Genomic DNA, 26,811 nt, shown 5'->3' with positions numbered 1-26,811 from the left:
TGAAAATCAGTTGCCGCGTGGTTTAGCTAGCTGAAGACACGTTCAAATTGGTGCCCGTGTTAATCTCATGCTCTACGATTTCCTGATAAGCGTGTGAATTTGTTGATTCTCCTGTATCGTTTAAAGATTCTACAATATTGGACCTCTATTTTTTCATCCTTCATTCTCTACTATCCACATTGAAGACTCAACAAAATTTAAATATTAATTTCCAGTGCTTGATAAAAACACGATAAGAGAGTACAAAAGTGAAACACATTAAGGTGTGAGAACTAGTACAGAAGTTGGGGAAATCGTGAGTGTTTGAATCACTATCAAATCAGCGAACGGTTCTTTGAAGAGAACAAATTAATGAAACACTTGAGAAAGCGTGAAATATCTGAATAGCTTGAAAATGAAACAAATCTAAAAAATGAAGTTTGTTTTATTGGAAATTGGTGAACATTAATCGTGATTTTCGGGTGATAAAAGACAGAAACCCAAGAATGTCTCAAACCGTTTCAGAAAAACCATTACGTGTAATAAGTGTAAATGCCTATATTAGGAATGTTAATTTCTATTCATGAATTTTCTACTAATACAAGACACTAAATCTAAGTAAATAGCCTTTTATCTTGTATATTGAGGAAAATTGAATGTTTCAAGTCAGTGAGTGAAATTCGGTGTTATATGATTAGGGAAAATTGTTTTTTTTTTATTGAAAAATGAGAGGAAAATAAAAGATTAATTTTTGTTCAGAAATGTTGGTGGATTAGTAAGGTAACACATTCATCACAAAGGAAGATAAATATAACAAGTGATTAGAAGATCTGAGAATAGTTCAAGAACCAATAGTTCAAAATAACAGCAAAATGTTGAGCAACGTGTATGATCATCGATTCAAGCAATCCTATCCTCAGTTATCATCAGATAACATGCATATTGCCAAAGAGCAACAGACTGACATTCCAGCTGAAGTTGAGTTCTCAGCCACGGAGAGATACAGTAGAAGTGATTCTAGGTGCCAGCAGAGTTGTGGCGAGATCAGAGGATCGAGTCATCAGGACTTGGCTACTACCAGACAATATCCAGACAACAGGAGTTGTGGATTTTTTCAGGAAGAGAGCGCAAACTATCAGAGGGATGCATCCACCAGGAACAAATTTCCTTGGCATTCACCCGACTCATTCACACCTGTAAGTTTTCACAGATAACTATATCCATTTCCCTTGAGCATCAAACACTCTTACAAAATTCATAGATAGTATTGTTAGAATATTCCTAATAGAACAATAGTATTATTAATAGATTATTAAGATAATACTATTGAGCTTTTGAAATTTCCAGCCAACACAAACAATTCAGAATTGATTTTATCATTATGTTTCTTGATTATTGTTTATCATGATTGATATATCAGTTCAGGTCTCCAAGCACCGTGATAAGGAGAAGGATCCAAACTGAGTTTTCCCAAGTACATAGAAAACAATATAAGTTGTACCTTTTCAAAATTCTCTCAATCATCATTTCAAATACTCATCAAATTATGAGCAATAATTATTTTACTATGCGAATTGTCTGCAGCTTACAAAGAAAAATCATCTCCTATAATTTATTTTTCATAGTTATGGTTCTTTAAATAAGTTCACATCTCATCTGCATGCTCCAAATCTATTACCAATCATGTTGAATATTATTGAAAGAATCTTTTTCCTAACGTGATCAATAACGTGAGATTTCAATTAACTCACGCAACTTGAAGCAATTAACAGTTGATTTGCGTTTTTCTAATTGGGTACTTTGAACTCGATTTGTACTATAGTGTTTTCATAGTACAAGTAACAATAATTGGATAAGCTTAAGTGGCTGAGCTCCACTAAGTTTATGATTCTCCTGAAACAATGTACGGAACTATTTTGAACAGTGTAAAGTTTTTCTCAAGTCCTGAGACACTGCAAAACGTATTGAGCTCTGCTATTGTCTTGGCTATTGTGTGAAGCACATTAGACTTGAAATACTATCAACGCCTCACAAACAAAACCACGACGAAAAGAGATTCTAGTGCAGTGAATTATCATTCGAGGATCTCTTGGATACGATTCAACTGAGTTTTCTCATGAAAACATTGCCTCCTCTTTATTTTGAACTGTTGTCACATCCATATACTGATCCTCTGTTAATTATTGGATTGGTCCTAGAATAGAAGCAAACTTGAGTTCTATTAGTAGGACACTCAGGCAAACGCTCTCCGGAAATCGACAATCGGTATCTTAAATCCTTGTAATTGATAGTGTGAAATGTGAAATGTCTAGACTGGAATCGGGGCGGGCTACTGCACTTCACAGCAACAGAGATTAGTTGAGATTCTGTCATTCATACAACATTATTAAGATCTGTCAGTGAATTTTATTGAGATCTGTACCAGTAATATTTCTTATATTATTGATTGATCACTGGTACGCAAAATTTAATCTTAAATACAATACAAAAATGAATGCTCTTATCAAGTATTCACAGATAATATTAAATGTCTCCCAAATAATATAGAAACATCTACTTTATTGGTCACACAAATGACCAATCATACTGGAATCCTTCACTTTACTAATACTTCATTGATATAAAACTATCAATTATTGTTTTCAGTCGCATGCTCTTGTAGAAAGTTATTGGAGTTCTTACAGTAAGAGAGTTATGTAAAAGCTTGTTCTGAATCAACCAAATAGATTTCACCATTCTATTATTGATATTGAACTTACTATGAACTAGTTTATAAAAATTGATAGATAAAATCCAGTTCCATAGAATTTCAATGTACTGTATGATGGAATAAGAATAAAATGTGCTGTCTTTCATACTGTTGATGTTTTACTGACACAAAACTCAGGGTTTTGATGCTCAACACATTATCCTTGATAATTGAAGGTCAAGCTCAACCTTCAATTATTGAGGACTGGCAGGTGACCCGTGCTCCGCAAGGGTCTATTGATGTAATGAAATCTTTAAAAATTGAAAAGAGGCCTTTAACCATCCTCGGTAAATTAAGAATCTTTATAAAAAATTTCAAGTTAATCAGCCAATAGTTCAGTCGTGATAATGAGTCAAACTTAATTTTCCTATCCCGTACGTGTATAAGCCAGTTCTTCCCTTTATTATAGTAGGGTGTAGATGATGCCTTGAGCGTCTAAACCCTGAATTTCGTAAAAGTTTCTTGGAATTGAAACATTACAAGTAGAGATTACAACATAACTAATATTATTGTTTCTAATTATTTCATCCTTAAAGAATTCAGCTCTGAATACAGTGTTCAATTTTCATGTATTCATTACACAAGAATGACTTATTTTATTTTTTTACTTTTGAGCAAATGCTCAAACTGATTAAATTAATGAGTTCAAGTAATGCTCTCAACCTTTGATATGTATTCATAACGTATTTTGAACAAACATATATTGAGCTAAGGCTCTCTGGTTAAATGTGTGTATCTGTTGGGATTGGTGAATGATAACAGCAAAAATCGAATGAGGAGTTAAAGACAGCTTGACAGTTGGTTAAATTTACGAGTAGAATAGCTCCTGATATACTGCCAAATCGTAGTTAAGCATGGGTAAGATTGAAAATAATCGTCTTTTGTGAACAAGGCTAGGAAATTTAATGAGATCGTTGCAACAAAAGAGGCTCTATCTCACATCGTTCCTAGTTCAGCTGAAAATAGGAATAAATAGTCTTCTTCATTCTCTCAACTGCTGAGCTTATTGCAGATTGCAGGCTCCTAAGAGTAAAAAATGATTCAATACTATAAAATTTTATCAAAATTGTTGAACAATGTCTGAGCTAAGCTAAGCTGGGAAATTTATGCAGAATATATCATAATTATTAACCGAAAATTCAAATTAAATTATGTCAACCCCCATGAAAGCATTAATAATGTTATAGCATTTAATTTGGATGTTTGTTTGTATATCCAAAATCAAGTTGATATTCGAAATACTCAGGATTGAAATAATCTCATGACAAACTAAAGATTTTTACAAAAATAAAAAATGACAATCTTAAAACACAAGAAAGGACATTTCCATAAGTTTTTTCAGAGTAAAAATGCCTCAACATTAGTTCAACATCCAACGAATTAAGCTGGATTCTTATATATCAGTGACAGTGAAAGTGACCGTCACAATCAAAATATAATTTCCATGAGTTGTGATTGTAGCCCACTTAGCATGGCCTAGCGAGTATCAATAATCACATTTTAACATTAACAATAATATTGAATTGAATTAGATTTATAAATGAATACGAATATTTCGTGGATTCACGTTACAATATTTTCTAGAATAATACTATACCGGCGTTTTTAGCAAGAGAAGCTCAACTTCTATAGGTGAACAGTACCGAACGTAGTTAAAAGTCCATGTTCATCTTTTCGTTGATATCAAAACATGTTTTAGTTGTTTCATGTTTTCGTTGTTTTTGGTCTAGTACGTGTTGCTATCGAATTTTTGGATGTGGTTTCTAGGGTTGGTAGGTATAATAGAGCTATCAAAACTGCCATCATTCCATTCCGTTATGATTGTGTATTCTTGAGTGAATTGAAAACTCAATACATATTATGAGTGGTAGTTGAATTTAGAATTTGAACGAATTAATCAATCGAATTCATTATTATTATTTAAAAAAACAAACAATAATTATCAATGTGATTTTCTTGAGATACACTTTCACAATATAGATGAATTTATAAGTCTCTTAGAATATATTTACAAGTGGATATTTACAAAATATTTATTGTGAACAATCTAAGTTTTTGAATAGAAATTGGAAAACCTGTAGAGGTGATAAATTGTGATTGATTACTGAGGAATTATTATTATCATAAGGGTGATCAGTAAATGGAAACTAGGAATAACATTTTCTGTAAGGAGATGGAAAAATTGCAAAGGAGAAATTCATTTTTTGTCAGTAGTGTTACGACTAGGAATTTAGCGAAAATCTCACAAATGATAATATTTTCAGGTGCGTGGTTGCAGTGTGAGCCCAGAGGCTGGCAGTGTGAGCAGCAATAGCAGCAGTGGGAGTGGGGTGGCTGTCGATTGGTCCAACAATCGATCTACGTGAGTAGGCCAACACATTCATACAAACTATTGTCCCATTCATTGAAATAAAATCATCAACCATTGCCAAAAATTCAAAATGGTCAAAAGATTCAACCATTGTCAAAAAATATCTTTGGAGATTAATATAATATTGACAGCATTTTCAGTGCGGTATTAATACAAATGATAGTCTAATAATCAATTATAAGTACCTACCTACCGGTAATCATATGTTGGTAATTATTAATATTATTACTTTCCTTGCCCTATACCATAGGTAAGGAAAGTATTGCTTTCCGAAAAAAATTAAGGTACCCCAATTTCTAAATTTCTATACGTTTCAAGGTCCCCTGAGTCCAAAAAAGTGGTTTTTGGGTATTGGTCTGTATATATATATGTGTGTGTGTGTGTGTGTGTGTGTGTGTGTGTGTGTGTGTATGAGTGTATGTGCGTCTGTGTACACGATATCTCATCTCCCAATCAACGGAATGACTTGAAATTTGGAACTTAAGGTCCTTACACTGTAAGGATCCGACACGAACAATTTCGATCGAATGCGATTCAAGATGGCGGCTAAAACGGCGAAAATGGTGAAAAAACAGGGTTTTTTGCGATTTTCTCGAAAACGGCTCCAACGATTTTGATTAAAGTTATACCTAGAATAGTCATCGATAAGCTCTATCAACTGCCACAAGTCCCATATCTGTAAAAATTTCAGGAGCTCCGCCCCATCTATGCAAAGTTTGATTTTAGATTCTCAATTATCAGGCTTCAGATACAATTTAAACAAAAAAATTCAAGTGGAAAAGATTCAGCATGAAAATCTATACAATTTATGTTCAGTAACATTTTCACCTAAAATTTAAAATAAGCTCAAAATGCGAGAAAATAAGATTATTCAATTGCAAACTGTTGGCAACTGTTGTTTCTATTAAATCATTCACTATGAAGAGATAGCAGACTTCGTCTGACCAGCTGTCTCAGATCTTAGAATAGTAGATTTGATATGCGCGGGAACACTAACTTCAGTTGATCAATTTTCATAATGGCAAGGAAAGTTGTGTGAGTGCGCCACACCAGATTTTTTTTATAGAAGATCACTTCATTTTACACTTGTACACATGTATTTTTATTTCTTAGATAATAAGATTGTTGGAAATGGTTGATGTGGATGAATCAGACATACAATTATCATGAACTTTGGATGATAATCATAGGAGCGAAATACATAATTATTACCATAATTACTATAAAAACTATGAAGAGACTAGCTGATAACGTTGTACCCTCAGTTTTCAAAACTTATTTCGATAAATGTTTTGTGAATGTGGAATAAGTTGTAGAGTCGTTGCTGGAGAACAAAACTCTCAGACCAATGTTATTTGCCAATTCTAAGGAATAATGTTTCAATTCAATTGAATATCAAATTATATGAATATTCTTTCGATCACTTCATCTTAAGTTATTTATTCAAGGCATAGTTAGCTTTTTAATGTTTCGTCTGCCTGAATTACGAATTGAATGCTGAATCTGAATTGGGCTGCGAAAATGTTGGTTACCGTACTGATACATTGATGTATCTTGATAAACGAACTTTGCTTCAATATGTAGGCTACTGGAAGATGGCTCGCCTCCATAGTAAAATACTGTCAAATATTCAGTGGGGGATGAGGCTTGGAAAACCTAATCAAAATACTTATTTTATATTAGAAAGTATAGCAAGAAATGATTTGAGAAACTTCTCTTCCTAACCGATCGCTATGATATATTTTTGTTCTTGAAATACTAGTTTCTTGTAACCCATAATGAACGAAGGAGCTCGCCTAAGATAGCCTATTTTGTATAAATATATATTTAAATCAAATCAAATAGCTTTTTATCCACAAAAACATAGTACAAATTTATAAAATTCAACTCAAAGACTTGAATCTGTGAGTGGAGAGTCAGTTCTTACAATTTGGTTGTGGTTATTTTTTCATGTTTTATACCTACTGAATAATATGGCTTTGATAAAATACAGTAATTGGAGAGTTGATCTCCTATGAAAATACTCAGTAAACATGATTCAAAATATGCAATCTTTTCTCAGATTAACAGAAGAAGATGAAAACTCAACAGCATCTTCAGATGAACACCACGTTCTTGAGCCGTCACATTCGCATGATCAGGCACAAGTAAGTAGAAGAATTAATTTATTCAGTAAAGCCTCGTTCATTCGATATTCCGATTTAACTGACCCGAACTTCACTCGGTACGGCACTTTGCAGCATTTTCGGTCGACTGTACAGTATCACTACGTCAGTGGCTTCAAAACTGTGAAAATTATAATAAAAAATTCTTGATTTCATCATTGTAGTTCTATTCCTGTGAAGGTATTCCACCTTATTATTTTTGAATATTCTTTAAACCGAGTTCACTTGCTTAAGCTCTACGAGCCTAGTTTACTTTAGTGCTTCAGCATGCCAATATTCTCAACTATTTTTATTGTTCTTATTATTGTACAAATCAGTTCTTGCTTTTTGTTCATCTATTATTCTCTATCGTACATTCTATACAAATGGATTAAGTTAAAACTCGATTTGTTTCAAAAACATTATTCTTACTTCATTGTTTCCTATAAAACTCTGGTTTATAGATCACGAGAGACTTATGATATTTTTAGAGAGAAAACGATTTACTCCTTCTGTTGGTACATACCTCAAATATTAGAGTAATTTGTTATTCTCAAGGACATATGCCTTTCAGTTCTTGAAGGCATGGATCAGCACAGACTATTTTCGCAGTTTGATTTGATGAAATTTTCAATAGGCTCTACGAGCCCAGTTTACTTGTGTACTTCAACATAGCAATATTCTCAACTATTTTTATTGTTCTCATTATTGTACAAATCAGTAGAATTTGAGTAATTTTTGCAGGAGGTTGGACGCCGGTGTTTGCTGTGGGCTTGCAAAGCATGTAAGAGGAAAACGGTAACGGTCGATAGGAGAAAAGCTGCTACGTTACGAGAGAGGCGAAGGCTGAGAAAGGTGCGTTCAGGGTTCAGTATTTTTATACTATAGTATTTCTCAGGGTATATAGTATATCGTACTGAGTTCATATATTCTTATTTCACTCTATAAATTCAAGAAACGTATAAGCCAAAGTGGATGAACCAAAGTGATGATCAAGGTAGAAATGAAAAGCCTAAAAGCCTTGCCTAGAGATTGTGTGATATTCAACCAAGTATTGAAGACTACAAGGAGGAGAACTATCAAGAGGGCATTTTGATGCCACAAAAATCTTTTCACGAATGCTGTTGAATAAAACTGGCTCACAATCACATTAACTATTGCTTTTGAAAATTATACTTCTACTTTCAAGATTGAGATCGATGACAGTCTAGTAGTTAGACAATCAAGAGCTGAACACTGCTTCATGTGAGCAATCATGTACATTGATAAGCACTCATGGTACCTGATTGGTGAATTAAATCTATTTGTATTACTTTCAATTATATGACCCTAGAAAATTCGAAAATATGGAACAATCGTACATACTGGAAACTAAAAAAGAAGTTGGTCATTTGCTAACTAGAAGAATAGGAGTATAATTCGTATTTCATTTGATTCTTATTTCAAGGAATTGTTTTTCTACAGGTGAACGAAGCATTCGAGATGCTGAAGCGACGCACAAGTTCGAATCCGAGCCAACGCCTGGCTAAAGTTGAAATCCTGAGGAACGCAATAGACTACATTGAGGCTCTGGAACACCTGTTGCACACCGACTCCAGCAGTCCCAGTTCCAGCGCAGGAACCTCCGATGAGACAAATTATTTGGTAAGTACGCTGCAAGCAAAAATCTTCTTATTAATTGGATTACTTTGGCTACATAAGAATCTGTTTCATCGATAACTGATTCGCATTCGAATAATGTAAATGAGATATATTCTTCAACATACAAATGGAGGCTAATCTATAAGAGGAAGTAGCCTACTTACAGTTTCTATCTATTGCTCATTTTCATTTTCCAGAGCTAAGAAAAGGGGTAACAGCATTACAACTTGTTTGTGTGACTTATGAATACGTACCAATAAATATTTCAGCTTGAATAGACCTAGATCTCACCATTGTGATACAATTGATTGTTCTTTCGAGTTGAATGATCCCTCCTAAATAGCTGAAATACTTCCATATAGGAGTCGAATCGACGCGAAAACTTCCGTCCGTAATGATATATGGCAGGATTGATTTCGAATGCTGTGAATATAAGTTGGATGACGTGAGACAAACCACTCGACTAGTTAGTGCCCAGCCCACGCTGCAGGCTGCAGCTTCCGGAAAAAAGGAAAAAGCGACTGTCATGATCTAAGCGAGCCGTAGTTTACGATGCCAATAAAAGAGTCCTCTCCACGTTTCCAATGCTACCTAAATCATGCGTCTGCTGTATTTGTTTGCCGGACTTTAAATTTCCAAAAATCCTCTTTTCAACTATGAACCCAAATTTACGGTCTCGGAACTGTTTAAAAAATTCGAGAAACGATTTCTATCATTCCTTGTATCTCATCTAACAGTTTTGTTTATATTCCTTCCAGCTATTAAGATGTACAAGATCCAACATTATTTCACCTTAGTTTATTGCATTGGTATTATTTTTAAATTGAAGACTACGATTCTTCCGAAAGAATAATAACAGCTAAGCCCGCCGTTGCTGCAAACTATGTGATTCTTTTGAGGTTTTGTTACAATCTCTCTTTTCCAAATAATGCTTTGAAAATAGTGAATACTTTTCTTCGCATTATCGTATTTCATTCGTAATCAGTTACTTTTATCCCACTTTCTATAAAAAGATTTATATAAAAACATGCATTGGAAACCCACAACTTTTTATAATAAGAGGAGGAGGTTAGTGTATACCTTGAGATTTTGAATGTATAATATATTACAAGAAATACAACTTTCCGTAATCTAAATTGGATACACAATATTTTAATGGTTGCTACATATAATAAAAGACTTTGACCATATACGAGTATTCCAAATATTGCAAACTTATTGTCCAAGGATCAACTACTTATTTTCAAACTCATTCCATGTAAGGATAGGATATGTATTCTCTGAGAATTTGAAGGAAAAATTCAAAATGCCGAATTTTAATTTTTGAGCAATTATTATAGTTTTGGAATATTGGAAGAATAAGATGAAAGAGAAAGAAGAGACTGCAGACAAAGCAGGGAGGGAAGCTGAAAGAAGAATATGGTCCACTCAATGAGCAAAGCAGCCACAAAGATAAACATCAATCATAACTTGTACGTTGTTTCTGTACAAGAAGAAACAACACAGAAAGGGGAATAGCAAAAGCAATTAAGTATGATGTGTGTACAGATCTCACATGTGCTCCACACATGTTTCTCCCCTGCTATGGAGGATTATCCGGAATGTTATCCACACCATCATCATCTATATTATTATAATCGGAGCAGTTATTTCAACCTCTTTTCAGGCCAGGAAACTTGCTGGGTGACATTATTTAGTGAGAAGTGCTACAACCAACCGCCAGAGAAATCCAGGAGGCCACACGCATATTTATTATGACTAATGTGCGTATGAAATAAGTACATATGAGGATGTATGGGGACCGGAATTTAAATTGAATCCAACCATGACCTCATCCCCCTTGATCTTCGAAAGTGGGCCTCTAGGACCCATCAACCACAATACGACGACCAAGTATACTCTAATATTGATGGGACTCCCGAATTGGAATACATTATTTTCTCTATACACAATAAATTATGCATGTTACACTAATATTTGGAAGTTATATTAAAAGTGTATAATAACTACCCATATAAATCACTAGAGCTCAACGCAATCACTTCTGCTATTTACCCCACCAAGAAAAATTAAATAAACTTTTATTACATTGTCTTCTGTCCCAAGGATTTTAAAAACATAATCATTTTCTTTGACTTCCTTGAAAATCAGTAAAGAAACACTTGTAGATAGGGGTTTCAGGATGATACGCTTATCCGATAGTTGCAGTAAAGAAACATAGGTCAGCTATTTCTGACTTCGATTCTAATTTAACATCCACCATCCTATATTAATTTACAACATTCATAACCAGATTCAAACTTAAGCATGAATATGAATTAATGTAAAATTCTCAAGTATATTTGTTGAGAGAATAGACTGTAATTTTCTAATGAATTACACTCTTTTTTGTTATAATTGTTACAATAATAGTATAGTTTAGTTTTTTAATTGATGTAATAATTAATTTCTAATTGACGAATATATCCTTTTACAGGGACCTGTTCAGTTCCTAACAGAGCGACTCCACCTCCAGTTTACAGAAACAATGAATCGCTTCAACTCAACAAATTGTAAGTTATACTTTATTATTTTTCTGGTTGATTAAATACTTTACTATTATCATCATGAATGATAACTAGGAAAATGATGACCATTTGGAACTAATATGTAGATATGAAATAACATTAATTTGACACAACGGTTTAGTAGGACTGAACAGGAATTTTTGGTCGTAATGTAATAAGAGGTTTATTGAAAAAGGATTGTGGCTTTCTGTACAGTGTTTAAGCTAAATCAAAGCGGTAGCTTTTGAAGATTAAAAAATCTAGTCTTCTGTTTATCGAATCGACCGTCTATTTAGTCCAATTAGTAGTCTTATTTTTCCATTTTCGGTTGGCAATCAACGTATAGTTGTTGATTACTATGATACACGAGAAACAATGTATCGCATTGAAAACCTCCCCTAACATGTCGGTATTCGACACAAAAAAAGGATGAGGCCCTAATTAGTGTGTTGGAGGCAAGGTGATAAGATCGAGAGGACAACCAGCTCTGTTGATAATGGAGGGAAGGAGTAGAAAATAGGCTAATTATCATTATTCTAAGTGATTCCTGTCATCCTGAGATCAAATGAAGCGCATCAAAGGAAGAGTATCAAGCTCTGATTTTATCTCCCGCTATATACATGTCGTATGGATACAGTGGCTGAGACAAATAATAATAGAGAGAGTTAAAAACAATTAAACAATCAAGTAACTATCAACTTATTGTTCTTCTGAAAAGAATTAGTTCAGATCGTTTTGTTATTATTGGAGAGAAAGTTTGGTAAGTTTTTGTATAAGGAACGGAGAGTTTTCTAAATTTCGACGAAGGAATTGAAATTCAACAAAGTTTTTGATAAACTAAGCATTAGTATTGAAAGTATAATAGTCCAATACCAATTGATACGACAATAATTCAATTTCTCAAGTATTTTTCAAACTATGATAATAATTCAAATTTACTGATTGAATTGTTCAACAAGAAAACCAAATTCCCTCCGTTCTTAATTTGTGATTGATAGAATAGAGACAGTATACACACTGCCCGTATTCTGTAGTAAAATATGATAATTACGTTTTTATAGAGACCCTGGAATTACATGACGCATGAAGTACTTTCTGAAATTAAATATACAAAAAATCCGACTTTACAGAGCAGTAAATATTGAGATGCATTAATTTTTTGGGATATGGATTGAATTAAATGAGAGATTCACACCACGAGTTGACCACAAAGAGAAGAGAAGATGAGAAGAAATGCAAGTGAAGAGAGAGAATGACATGGAAATTAGACAGAAGTTATATATCAAAACGAAGCCATCTTTGTTCTAGTTTCAAATTGTGCGTTAAGATGAGGGAGGCTACTAGTTGACGACAGGAGCCAAAATGCAAAAGGATCCTATTGAAAACTGAAAAGAGTGACAAGGAAAAGGATGAATATGAGAGGGAATGATTTGAATGGGGAGCAAGACCACATCTAAATAATATTCTCTCTGTTATAAAAATAGAAAAACGACAGGTGACATCCAGTGAGCTACAACCAACCATTCATCCAAATTTCCTTTTGCTTTAATGAATCATTCATTGTTTTCCTGCTTGGTTTTTTATTTCATATCAACCAACCGCTGTTAATAGGAGTTTTATTTTTGCTCAGAATTAATTACGATTACACTCAATTTAAACATTTCCATTTCACAGTAGGCTAAATGATGATAAAACTATTAGGAATAAGAGCTCTTCATTCTGAATCATCAGAAGATACATGCATTTTATAAACGTTTGGAAAAAAGCTAACCTACACACATACCATATGTGTAAGTAGTTGTGAGCGGGCTTTCAAAATCTCAAAGCATAACACGATCCGATACCCGCTTTAGAATGAGAATGGTCATTGAAATTATTTTATTTCTTTGAATGATATGGACATCATTGTGTTATCAGAGAAATATTGCATTTCTTCCCAAGGCCTTGGTAGTAGCCTAGCATTAACATTATCATGACTATCATTTTTGTAACATATGCGTAAATTTCCACTCAACGACACCGAAGTGTCACTTAAAATAGTAGAAGCCTTAACATACTTTATAAGTGAAAATCCTTTCAATTAACTTTTCCTGATTTCCTTTCTAACATTGATCCTCAATTTTTTCAGAATTTGTAGGTTGAAGAATCATTGTTTATGATTCTAGGTAAAATCATTATATTTTTTTATTTGTTCCAATTGATTTTCGAAGACCTGAAAAAATTGAGAAACAGATCGATTAAACTATAGGGTCTTCTGAACTATTGATATTTAAAGAATTTCACGTTTATTGGTGTTATATGAATCACGCACGCGCGCACTTGATGTTCTTCTCAGTGCTTGGCTCTACAAATCCTCGAATAACTTTTGTCTTCTACGGCAGCTTCAACTTCCCTTTCTATATATGTTTTTTTTTAATTTATTCGCTCTATAAACGAACTAATTATTTACCGCCTTATTCACGGTTGTATCGCTGAGGTTGTGGGGGTTTCCGTACACTGGCAGTGGGCCAACCTGTGCAACACTGCAATTCATTTTTCTGTTCGTCTTTCAAAGTGGACATCCATCACTGTTTGCCAGTCACTAGTCAACCCCCACTCTGACCATAACATCAAAATACATCAATATCACATCTCGGTATTTGACTATGCTATCTAGTAGGCCAATACCGATACCCAAATCAATTGCAGGGTAGAGGTCCTTCTCAATTCTCAGAGAGTAACATATGTATTCTACTTTATGTACTCATATACTGTATTATACTCAATCACTCTTATGAGTTATTAGATACATATCTGATAAGCTTTTGGAATTTCGCACATTCTCTTATGTCTTCCAAATAAGCCAACACAACTTTATCCAATAATTGAACTAACTACCTTTCCGCTCATTTTGATTAATTCTGAGATGGTTATTGCTCCAATTGAATTATTCAAACATGGTTACAGTACTTGATAAAAAATAATAATTAACAAACACTTAACTGAGATTTTTAACTGAATGATGATAGGTGAATGATGTAACTTAATGAAGACTTTGGACTGTTGATTCACAATGTTTCTAATAGATCCCTTCTGATACGTCAATTTTTTATGGGTTGACACTACTAAGGAATAAATATAACATATACAAAACATTATCAATGAGAGCCTATTTTCCCTCATAGATCAACTACACTTCACCTATAGTTGTTGGCTTTTCGTCCGGAATAATAAGAATATTATCTGTCCTTGCCTCCAATCATGTAACTATATTCTTTCTTTAACAAAGAATAATGAATTTACAATAAATTATCGTTAAGAACGTTCGTATCTTGGTGATTGAGAAGCTTGAGAGACTATAGCAGTTGAAACCACCATTAAGAGATTATGTATGTTTTTGGCATCGAAATCAAAGGACTTTTATTTTATCTTTGGATTCAATACTGATTTGATCAACGGCTCGTAAGTTTTCACTCAAAGACACCAAAGTGTCACTCGTAACAGTAAACAGACAAATTATCTCTTCTGAAGAAGAGCAGAGTAAGAACCAAAATTCGTCCGAATTCTACTAATTGGGATTTCTTTTATTGGTTGAAGTATCAGTTCAGCGAGAAGATGACTTAGTCTGAAATAGAAACGGTGAAATTTGTAAACGAATGTGTTGCCTCACGAAAAATTCATTCTTGATTGAATCTAATGATCCAATGAGTGATGAAATGTGAATCGTTGAAAAAAGATCTGATAAAGAGTTCGTGATACTATCGTGGAATCAATCTTTCATTGAAACCAATTAATTGACATGATAGTTCTATTAAGAAACCAGTTTTCATATCATGAAAATGAAGTAGGTCTATTCTATTTCGATCCGATGAATTGGTGTTATTTTTTTTTTGAGAATTCCCTTTTTTCAATTCTTTATAATTCTTAATTATTACAACTGAGAATAATTATTGTTATTTTCCATTTTATTCACTTTCCATCGCCGATTCACATCACTCAAGTATTTTTGTCTTATGACCATCACTTTTGCTGAATTCTATGACGCATTGATAGTTCATGCTCAACAAGAGTTGTGGAAATAATTCGACGAGATTCATTGAGGGCTATCTAAGAAGCCGTGACTCCCAGTAGTGAGGTGAATAAATACTAGTGACCGCTTCGCTTCGTCTAGCATTTTTCGGACAGGTAGATTAATAATGCAGCAGGAATGAGCTGCTCTAACCGACTATCATAAATCATAAATAATTTATAGGCGCAGAACACGAGTCAGTTTGGACGACAGACGATTTTGTTCCACTGGTCGCCGGTTCTCGACGCCTCTCACGATTGCGACCTGGAAGCGATTCAGAGCAACATTAAAAAGTATTAATATGATTGTCACAATAGCGCGAGATCGATTAATTTTGCACAGCAGCTTATTAAGAGACTTTACTCCTCCGTCGCTCAAAATAGAAGGCAGTCTATAAATTGTGTGTTAAGGGGTGGCCACCGATCACAGCCGCCACTCTCAATGCTGCCACCACTACAAACAAAACATCGAAATCAACTCCCCAATCTTGAATGGCCCTGGCAAGCACTAAATTCTTCAAGATATTATTTTTCGGATTAATTTCCTAATTTTGAAAAGAATTAACGTTAAACAAAGCGAGGAGCACAGCGAAATAAGTATCAAAACAAGATAGAATTGATTTGGGGGAATGAATCTCAAAAGATATAAGATACAGCAAGTCAAGAGAATAAACCTCAGGAAAATTTGCAGCTTTTGTTAGATGAAACAGAAAATCAAGTACTGTACCTTCAATAAAGAGATTATGATGAATTTGCATTGATATTGTGAAACTTCCCCATGATTGAACACAGTTTTATTCTAGTCAAGTCCCCATTAATTTATGTAATTTTATATAGAACTGATTATTAATAACAGGGTGTGATTCTTAATTAATAATAACAGTGATTGTTAACATAATAACAATTAATAATAGTCATAATCCCTTGGTTTGGGTAAAAAATATCAATATTTCGATATTGCACATTGTAAGTGTAACTAGGATCACTCCTATTGAACTATTTTATCCATTCAATATTTTAAAATTAATATTGAATATTGAAGTGAGTGAGCTGAACTCCAATAAATTCTCAAATAATTTGAAGAGAGATGAAAGAATGTGCGAGAAAGTCAACTTTCTAGATGGAAGCAAACTGTGCCTCAGGGTGTTTTCTGTTTAATTCATTAAATTCCACGTACTCTATTGGATTTAGTTGGAGTATAAGAATCTTCGTATCATGACTATAGAAATCTGTTGTTGATTGAAAAACCAATATGATTAAATTGATCAGATAATATCAAATGTAAATATGTATTCTAGATTTATTAGATAATATATTGTTAAAACTCAATTTGCATCATCCTTGATCTTTGAACTTAGCGCGTTGCCAGTATAGCCAACGTTTGGCAGATTTAGTCTGCATTGTTTTCAATATTTGTATCTTTGTAATAATTTCAATTTGTTGTCTAGTATTATTTGATTAATTTCAAATTTGTCCTTTTTCACTTGCTTTTGAATAATATTTGTGTTTTGTATCTTTATTCTTGCATTTCTCACTTGCGGAAATCGTTGTAGGTAGGTTTTGCTCCACTCGGCTTGTGTGGCGCTGGTGTGCTGCTTCTTTGTTTCAACTCGATTCTGGAATGTGGGAATTGGCCAGCTCTTGTTTTCAATTTTCGAATTTGAATTTATTCCAGCTGAATATTCAGTACTTTCATGTTTCATTGGCATATTTGCGATAAATATTGGCCTAATTCAATCAAACAACTTGTATGTCTTCACGGATTGTGTTTGAATCTCAAACTTCTGGTAGGTGTAACCTCACTTTCCATTTGAACACGCTTTTCTGAACTCAATTTTTAGAATTTAGTTTAAAGCTCTTTCCAATTTTACATTGTTCATCTATTTCAATCTTTTTTAAAAAATGTCAATTTAGCATTTTGATTCCATTGCATTTCTGCAAAATTCCAAGATCATCAAGATTGCTTGATGTTTCTACAAATCTTTATTTCATATTCTTGTTTTCAAACTCTTTGTACTCTGAACTCTGTGTAGTTCAGAGCGCTGTTGCTACAGTCAACATATTTTCTTACCGTAGGGTATTTTCTTTTCCTCTGTCCACAGTTTGGATTTTGGGAAACTCAATCAATCTCTCTACATCTCTCGAATCAATCTGCTACCGAATCTGTTCTACAATTCTACCTACGATCGAATCTACCGATAAAGGTCTGCAGTCTCTATTGACAGTCGAAATTGCATCCACTTTGGGGTTCCATATACCCTCCCACTCACTTGGTCGACTGTGCAATTTAGCATTCCACTTTGGGGTTACATATACCCTCCCACTCTCTGGCCGGTATGGTGATGATGATTTCCATTGCCGGAGCATTTCTTACAAATGCCTACAATCTTTGACAGCTTTCGACATCCTCAAGATACTCAGGTTGAGTAATTGTATATTCATCATAAATTTGTAATATCATCCATTCTTATTCATTCATCTGTCTATTTTCATTCATTCATTATCATTCATACTGCTATTGTTCATTTACTTATATAGATTTATCTTACTTATGAGCTGTGCCTACAAAGGCAATCAAAGAGTTTGTCATTTCAGGACATTGAATAATATTCAAAATTTTGAATAAAAAATCATTTTATTTTTTGAATTTGTTTCTTCACAATTTGAAAGTCTTTACAATTGGCATCACATTCAACTTATGTATTTTGAAACTTACATCACAATTAATTCAACAATAAAAATAACAATTATTCACTACTTGATTTTGCAATTATTCGCATTACCTATTGTTTTGGTAGGACGAGTTGTATTCAGGACTCAGCCTACCTGGTCCTCTATTAATTTTGCTACCAGAAAAGTTATTTTGATAGATATCAGGCGCATATTTATCATATATTATCTTGAGAAAAAAGTTAACTAGAAATTGATGATGTTTAGCTGGGAGGTTGATGAGCTATTCTTCCAGTTTAAATTGAGCTACAGCTTGTTCCAACAATGTAGGAATTAAAAAATATGTCATAATCCCTTGGTTTGGGTAAAAATATCAATATTTCATTATTGCACATTTCAAGTGTAACTAATTTAATCTTGATTGACATAACTGGCAACTTTGACAATATAAAATTTTAAAATTGACCATCTCATTACTAGGATCACTCCAACTTCAATGGAGAAGTGAGAAGATTAATAATTGCAGTGAGTGTCAAGAATGAGATCCTTCCTCAAAGTGCTAGCTTCGTTTGTTAAGTTCACAAAAGCGTTGAATTTTAATGGACCTCTTTGTGCGGCTGTGTTGCCGATAGAGGCAAGAGTCGAAAATATAACAAGAACCGTTTCTATCTTGGAGTTTCAAAGATTTTCATAATGATTACAACATAAATCATGGAAATCACAATAATAAGTTCGCAGCGTCATAAAAATCAGCCCACGAATACCGAAAAAGCACACAGATTTTTGCCTCGAAAATAATTGTATCATTTATGAAATTACTGTACTACAAAAACAAACGCTCACCATATTGTAGTCAAACCTTGATACGAATATTGGTGACATTAATTAATTGAATATGATATTTTGACAGCGTTGATGGTGTTATGGTGACTGGTGCAGTCCAATAATATACTTCCCAGGGGATGAATTGATCAAAAGAAAAGGGAGATCAAAGTGATATGGAATTATAATTACAGACCAATTAGATTATGAAGCAAATGGTGCATGGAAAATGTGGAGCCATCCTGCGCCAAGTCTCCCGTTCAGCGGTTATTGCTTTGGTGGCCTCCAGTTTTGTTTTTACGTAGTTTATAAGCCGTGAATGATTAATTGCTTGAGAGAATACAGATTTCGGTCAGTTTACCGTGCTTTGTACCTGAAAACTTTTCTTGTTAAAGTTCTATAGATCTTAGCAACTTGATAGTGGATTAGCATCTTCAGTATTGTGGGAACAACTCAAGAAAAAACCATTCGGAGATTTGTGAGAGTTTCGGACTGTTATTATTATTATTTTTTTGAATTTTTCAAGATTAATCATGGAAGTCAATTGGATCAAAGTAATTTAATTGTATTCAGAGCTAGTAGTCTTCTTCAATGTCGTCGCCATCGTCTTTCTTCAACGGTTTGGTCCAAAGGTATCCAACCTCAAACACCTCCACTGACATCTCTTTCTAGGCCTGCCGATACTTGATTTTTCCTCTGGCTCTGGGAAATCTTACTTCAACTGCTCTGGGAATCTTATCAATCTTAATCCTTCCAATATGCTTACTCCAGCTCTGACGATATTCTCAAAGTTTTTCAGGTATAACGAATATATTAAACTCTCCCATCATTTCTAAGTTATAGAGTCTCTTCTCGAATGCTTATAATGTTTTCATTTACTTTGTGGATTATATTGGGAGAGTTTAAAATAAGCCTCAGCTATACCCAAGAGTGATTTCCAGAATTTCATTACCGTTCCTTTTTGCAAGATTTTAATCTTTATAAGTTTAATTGTTATTGTACTATCAACTTCATTATATTATTAATCTAAGATGTTGTGCCGTATTTATGATTCTGTCACCATTATATCACTCATTTACAACCTCGGCTCATTCTCATATTAATAAATCTGATGAGAGCGTGAGGAGCAAATGAAGATTACTTAATGCACTTTTCCAATAAACTAGGATCTTTATTTGACATTCTGGATAGTTCTTGACGCTCAAAGGCCATGACGTCATCTGATATAGTATAGTGAGATTCACTTCATATTGTCAGTATTCCTTATAAATAACATCAATGCTTTCCATTGGACCAGTACTGACAATTCAAAGTGAAACGCACTTCACCAGCTTTCCTTCTCTGTCTGCGTTTCCAACTCTCTTCGTCACACTAATCCTGTCGCTCTATCTTCTACCCACTTCTGTATTAACTCGGATTACACCTTCCTAAGTGTCCATCAATCGTGAAGTAATAATCAGCAACAAATCTTGGCAATCCAATTTGAAAACTTTTGAATTTGGGTTTTCTCAGCTTGTTCTCAATCCCTTCATTCACGGTCTGTACTTGATCAACCAAGCAGTAATCCAATCAACAATCATCAACTAATGAGTGGAGCATGCCAGTTAGAAAAGCAGTCTTTAAAATTGTTCGAGAAAGATAATCGTAAAAGAATGGACTCGCTAATGGAAAGACCTGACTAGTTCTAATCATTGCATGCATTGTATCATGAGCATGGATGCATGTTATTTACTAGTACTTGTATTATGTTCCAAAATATAGAAAATCGTGTCTCTACTGTGTTCTACCACGTAGAGAAAAAGCAACCTTAATTTCATTTAAAACTAATTTTCAAACTGTCTCCATTTTTGAAACCATCTCTATTTTTTACTCTCATCTATCTTCTAATAACCTTTATGCATAGTGTTATTGTATTTTCATTTCATTTGTATGTAATTTTCAAACAATGAGCATTGAAAAATTAATTGGAATAAGACTGATCTTGAAACGAATATTGATGAAAGAACGGGAAGTAGGTCAATTCAGAGAATAATCATATCAAAACTTTCTAGATAAAATTTATTGCTGAGGACTTAGCAATGATTATAGTGAGAGAGAATAGAGGTGTCTTCGATAGTATAAACTCAGTGCTACTGAAATTGATGAATTATTCAAAAATAGAAATATATAGTGTGGCTCGGATGTGGTGACAAAGTAGGGTAGGGTAGGAAGGGTAGCACCAGAATAAGATCAGGATTTGTAACTCTACCCTGACGTTAGACTTCACGTCTGTTATGTAGATGAGCCAGTTTTGATACAGTCTTTATATTAATTATTTGAGGTGTACTTTTGCTGTGACTTAGAAGAATTGCGCCATAAACTTTTGACAGAAAAATTAATAAGATTAGAAGTTTGATTCGCGCGGTGACGCTGCCACCCGTTTTATTTCGGAGCGGCATTCGTGGCGGAACCGGAGATAATGTGCTTTGGCTCGAAAACGAAATTAACGAGTATAAATAATTTTTTACAACCGGTAAAAGTCTGTCCTCCTTTTTCACAGTCCTAGTAACAGAATGGTTCCGTGATTTACCGTCGTAGACATAGATCTTACTCTTCATAAAATACATCGTTCCTGCCCAAGCCAAACGGCCAGTCTGCTTAACTCTCTCGCTCCAGAGGACCCATCCATCAGCGGATATGATTGTGCAAAGCCCCACAAACATACATAATAAACATTTAAAAAATAAAACAAACTGCCACCGTTATATCTTGTCTCATGACGAATTGGTTGAGTGGACTAAAAAATAGTCAGTCCTCTACACAGACATCGAACTAGCATTCAGCATCAAACTTTTTCAAGAACGAGACTCAACATTGAGCTGTGTTTTGAAGAGTAGGTATGGTTGTAATGCTGCATTTTGGAAAGTGGAACAAAATAATATAAAAGAAATGGAATCATCCCTAGTTTTAAGAAATTATATAATGACTCTTATTTGAAGTCGAGCAATAAATAGAAATATTGACGTCTACTGTACTCTGAGGATTAGCCCACAGTGTTGATTCTATGCCGATTAGCCGATTGCTGATAATAATAATAATAATAATAAGCTTGATATATTATCAGATTTATCAGATAAGAGGAATTATACAGCGAATCACCAAATGTGAATCATATTTTTCAAGATGGATATTTTCTGCAAAAATGGTAGAGGATTGATGGTATATATAAAACAGTGTAAGGTACGAAGTTTCCGATAATCATAACCTGTTGAATGTAAATACGTTTCAAGTTTTATTATGTAGACTATTATTTGTGCATTAAATACCAGATATTATTGCTTTCCACAACAAAAAGATTAGTTATGCTCTTATAAGCTATTCCTGCATAGCCTATTCCTACAGCATGAACGATAATAATCATTCCTATCTATTTATCTAATAACTGCATACCATGTACTCAAGCCGGATCCACACTGAACAAATGTTCGACAGACATGTTTGTTGAAACAGTTTAGGCAAATTTAATTATGTTTGACAAACAATGTTTGCCCGTGGCCAGTGTGGACGCATCACCGAACAAAATATTTGTAAGCACTGAAGCTTTTAATGTTTTACAGCGAACACTGAAAATGTTTGGAAAACAGTATTTTTTTGTTTGACAAACAATGATTGTCCAAACTTTTTGAAATGTTTGTCCCTGAGCCCCTCAACAAACGTTTGCCGAACATGTATGTCGAACATTTGTTCAGTGTGGACCCGGCTTCAGTAGCTTCCTTTGTTATTCAAGCCATGGTTGTTCTTTTGGCGCTTCCTATCCAACCTTTCCTAACATCAAATAATAATTACACATTTCCATTATTCATAATTACCCTATTGACAAAAAAGTTTAAATTTACTTCAATAATTTATTTCCATACAAACTCCAAATTTTAGTCAATTTTATTATTCTATATGTTAAATTGTGCCAAAAATGAATGTGTTGAAGATATTTCTGTGTAAACAATAAGTGATAAGCTTTATTGAACTCATTCTAGAAGTGCTATTGTGAGTTGAAACGTGGCTTGTCAACGAATAGCCGCGATTTCCCTGTCATAAAAATAGAACATGTTGGAACAAGGCGTTTTGTTGTAATGGGCCATTATTTAGTTTAATGCTGTTCACAATAACTCGACCGGATAATGAATGAAGAATAGGGAAGGAGGAGTGCAATAATATAAAAAGAAGCGATACGTGGGAGGTGAATGCGAGATTATTATGAGGGAAAGCAAAGTGATCCTCAGTTGAAATTGGTCGTTCGACGTCGATTTATTTCCGAACGCATCCCGCCACTACTAGGCTAGTTAATGAGCCGTAGTTTATGTAGTCGAACATAATGAATAAGGAGGAAGATATCTGGAGGATGGTATGATGATATCACGGTGAAGGAGTGAGCAAGAGAGTGGATGCGTGGGATGCTATACACGGGTGATGAGAGAGATGCGCAACACCAGTGGCAATAACAACTGTCTTCAAGCTCGTATACTCCCCATTCAAGTAGCTGAGGACAAAAAAGATATATTCTCAGCATAAAGACCAAAAAATACACAGAGAACTAACGAAGAAGACCTATTATGTTTTGAATCTTCATCGTTCCCTGATAGCATCACTTAATGATTGAATCATGATTACGGTGCGTTCAATTTATAATGTCACCTATCTTATCACTAGGCATGAATAGAAGCGTAGAAAAAGTCCTAACTCAAAAAATAATTCTCAAACTTACAAGAGTATTGAACATTTTCAAAATAGTTTTACAATTTTAAACATCGTGATATGATATTGTCAAATTCAGCAATATTGAAGCTTATTGAAGACTATTCAAATTTTCTCCACAGAAATATAATTTTGTCAAATAATGAAAACATGAAATGCAAAAATGAGCCTAGAATTAGAACCCCGTTAGTTCTCTCATGGATCAAACTCACAAGTACAGTAGAAACTACGTCAGATGTATAGTTTAGATAGATATCTTGGCACGATCAGAAGTATTGCACTTAAAACCTTGTAGTGACTAGACAGAAGATTGAGAAAGTCCAATTATCAAATACGACATTTGACTTCTAAAAGTCCACAATTCAAAGCAGACAGAAGTTGCATTATTCTGATTCTTGGCAGCAATCTCCCAATCAACTGAGTACAGAATAAGAGTTCTTGCTTGTATTAGAACCAAAAGTTATCCATTATTATTTCTGGCCTTCGTCATTATATTTTTCCAGATAGACTAAGCTATAGGGATACTTGGAACTTTTTCAATATTACCAAAATTGTAGGCAAATAAGATAGCGATCAGAAAATGTATTTATAGAGATAAATATTGTGTGAACTCTATCAGTTTCAGGGTCTATAGAGATCAGAAGCGCCAATCAAAACGCCGTCGTTTATTTTGCCATCAGCGTTTAGTCAGGGAGTAATGAACAACGTTCTTCTTTATTCCGTGGTTTCGTTTAGAAAGACCTACGAAGAATTTCATGGAAAAAAGAAAAAAAATATCGTGTAGTTGACAAGAATAGAAGGGCGTGCTATTTGATAATCAAATTCATTTCCATAACATAAAATAAGATACATCCCAACACATAGACTCTATAGTGGGATGCTACACGATAATTTAAGGAGAATAATCCAAGTATGCAACGGACGTTTTTCCATATTGTATTTTTTTATGTTCAATTGATAACTCTAAAATGGATTACATGACAGAAAAACAAATAAATAAAATAATAGAGAAAGGATAGCAGTAATAAATATCACAATCCCCAGATACCTCTAGTGTTCGAGGTATCTAGAATGGACACAACAGTCACAGGACATCCCAATTTTTATGAGACAGCTCTTTGAATTATCCTGTTATTAGAATAAGGTTCTCGTTCATCTCATTTTTTGTCGCTTCTACATCGGTAACCGGATAGTTGCGACTGGGACATTCGCGACCAACCCAAAACGGAGAACATTTGCGAACAATTCTGGGTATATTCTACTTGGAAGGTCATTAACAAGCAATATCTCTAGACATGGGAAGAAGGATGATATCATAGTATTTCCTTGCGTAAGAACGATATTGTATTGTTTTTGTCTACCACCCTACAAACAGAAATTCTTTGTGAAGTACCTATTACTGATTAGCGTCACTCAATCACCATAATTCTGTTCATGAAATGAACAATTATCTGATTGTTTCAGTATACGAGGGCACTGCTGAGCAGAGCCACGAGGCTGGGAATCCTGGTCAAGCTTTGGACTCATCCTCCAGTCTGGATTGCTTGAGTCTCATCGTAGAAAGCATCAGCAGACCCCCGCAACCGCAACCGCAACACAACGACAGAGACCCTTCCTGCAGTAAATCTAACGATACCTAGCTAATTAAAAAAATCTAAATCTTGAAAATATTTATATATATTTATGTATATATATACGAAAATTCTTGCTGGAAACTCTGATATGTAGCTCTTGCGCCTCAAATAATGTGAGAGTTCAATTAAGTATATTCCAATCAACTATAAATGATCGATTCTCTCTTGAATATAACCAAACACCAAAGAAAAGTTAGATAAAATACTAGAATGTTTCCAATTATTTCTTCAGGCCTATTCATGAATTGTATGATTTTTAGTGTAGGAGTAGGTTTAGATGAGTACCTAGCTCATGAAAATGCAGTCAGATTTGAAAAACTGATTTCACATGAATGTTTTTTCATTGTAGCATTCATATTATCTTAATGACAACTAACTACTCAAATTATGTTTGATATTATTTTCCAGAATAGAAACAAAGAAGAAAAAATGTGTTGCTGTTGTATCAAAAAACAAAGAAGAATAGGCTACTTGCTGTAGTAATGCAAGTTGATATTATAGAATTAGAGTTTTATTGAAAAGAGAAAATGATAATTTCTGGAATGCGAAATAAGAAGTAGCCCATTTTATTCTTAGTTGCTTGAGTTATGTCATAAAATTCAAGTTTTTCACAAAATTATTCAGCTAACCTTCCGACGTATTCTGCTACGATAGTAACAATATTCAGATTAGTGCCTTGAAAGTTCACTGTCTGATAAACTTGACGATGCAAGCCGAAATAGGAAATGTCCTAGATCAATTAAATTTTAGGAGAAATGTATTCCTTCTTCTATCGAAGCAAATAGAGTTTCTAATAAAAACTATTATTTCCGTACCCACAATTCTTGAATATTTAAGTTTGTTATAAGTACATCATAAGCATTGTTGACACACCGATCTCAATAAATCATTTTAGTTTAAATTTTTTTTGTTATAATCAAATTAATATATTATGAACACTCTAAGACTGTTATGGAATCATCAGATAAACTGATGAAATTTCAGATTAAAATTTCAAATGGCTTTTTCAAATAGGTCTACATACGTATAAACTGCATTATTTTGATATAAGACCTGCAATACCTGGGTTTATCTTCTAACTACGAGCTTATCAGGTATTCATATCCTTACAGCCAGGTAGTTCAATTTTATTTCTAGAACATTCAAATGAATTTATCATGAAATGAAATAATCATAATCCAAAAATTGTACATTATTATTTGTAATAAATACTTGTTGCTCATGAATTATGTTTGAATTATTCCATAAATCCAGCAATGCAGTGGATTTTTTTCTTTTTAAATGATTGCTTGTGATAGCTTGTAAACAATATAGTAGATCCACTGATTCATCTCTCTTAGTCTCTCTCACACTCTTTCTCTCTCTAATGAATCATCATCCTCCACCCCTCCTTTCATATGCATAAGTGTGGTACATCATATGTAGCATCATCTGCAGCAAAAAATACAAGATTTGAATGCAAAAGGGACGTGAAAGA

General features: G+C 33.9%; 1 protein-coding gene across 1 annotated transcript; it reads left to right on the top strand.

Annotated features, from left to right (window-relative positions):
- LOC111061499 (myogenic factor 6) lies at positions 1 to 26,677 on the top strand. Its single transcript, XM_039426224.1, has 7 exons — positions 1 to 1,175; positions 4,993 to 5,090; positions 7,162 to 7,246; positions 7,988 to 8,098; positions 8,708 to 8,887; positions 11,361 to 11,436; positions 25,165 to 26,677. Exons 1-7 carry the CDS (start codon positions 852 to 854, stop codon positions 25,338 to 25,340), a joined length of 1,050 nt encoding a protein of 349 aa, XP_039282158.1. The 5' UTR covers positions 1 to 851; the 3' UTR covers positions 25,341 to 26,677.
- The last annotated feature ends 134 nt before the right edge of the window (positions 26,678 to 26,811 follow it).

Source organism: Nilaparvata lugens, chromosome 1 (genome assembly GCF_014356525.2).
Source record: "Nilaparvata lugens isolate BPH chromosome 1, ASM1435652v1, whole genome shotgun sequence".
NCBI classification, from domain to species: Eukaryota; Metazoa; Arthropoda; class Insecta; order Hemiptera; family Delphacidae; genus Nilaparvata; species Nilaparvata lugens.
Note: the sequence above shows the minus strand (reverse complement) of the source record. Positions and strands in the feature narration are given on the sequence as shown.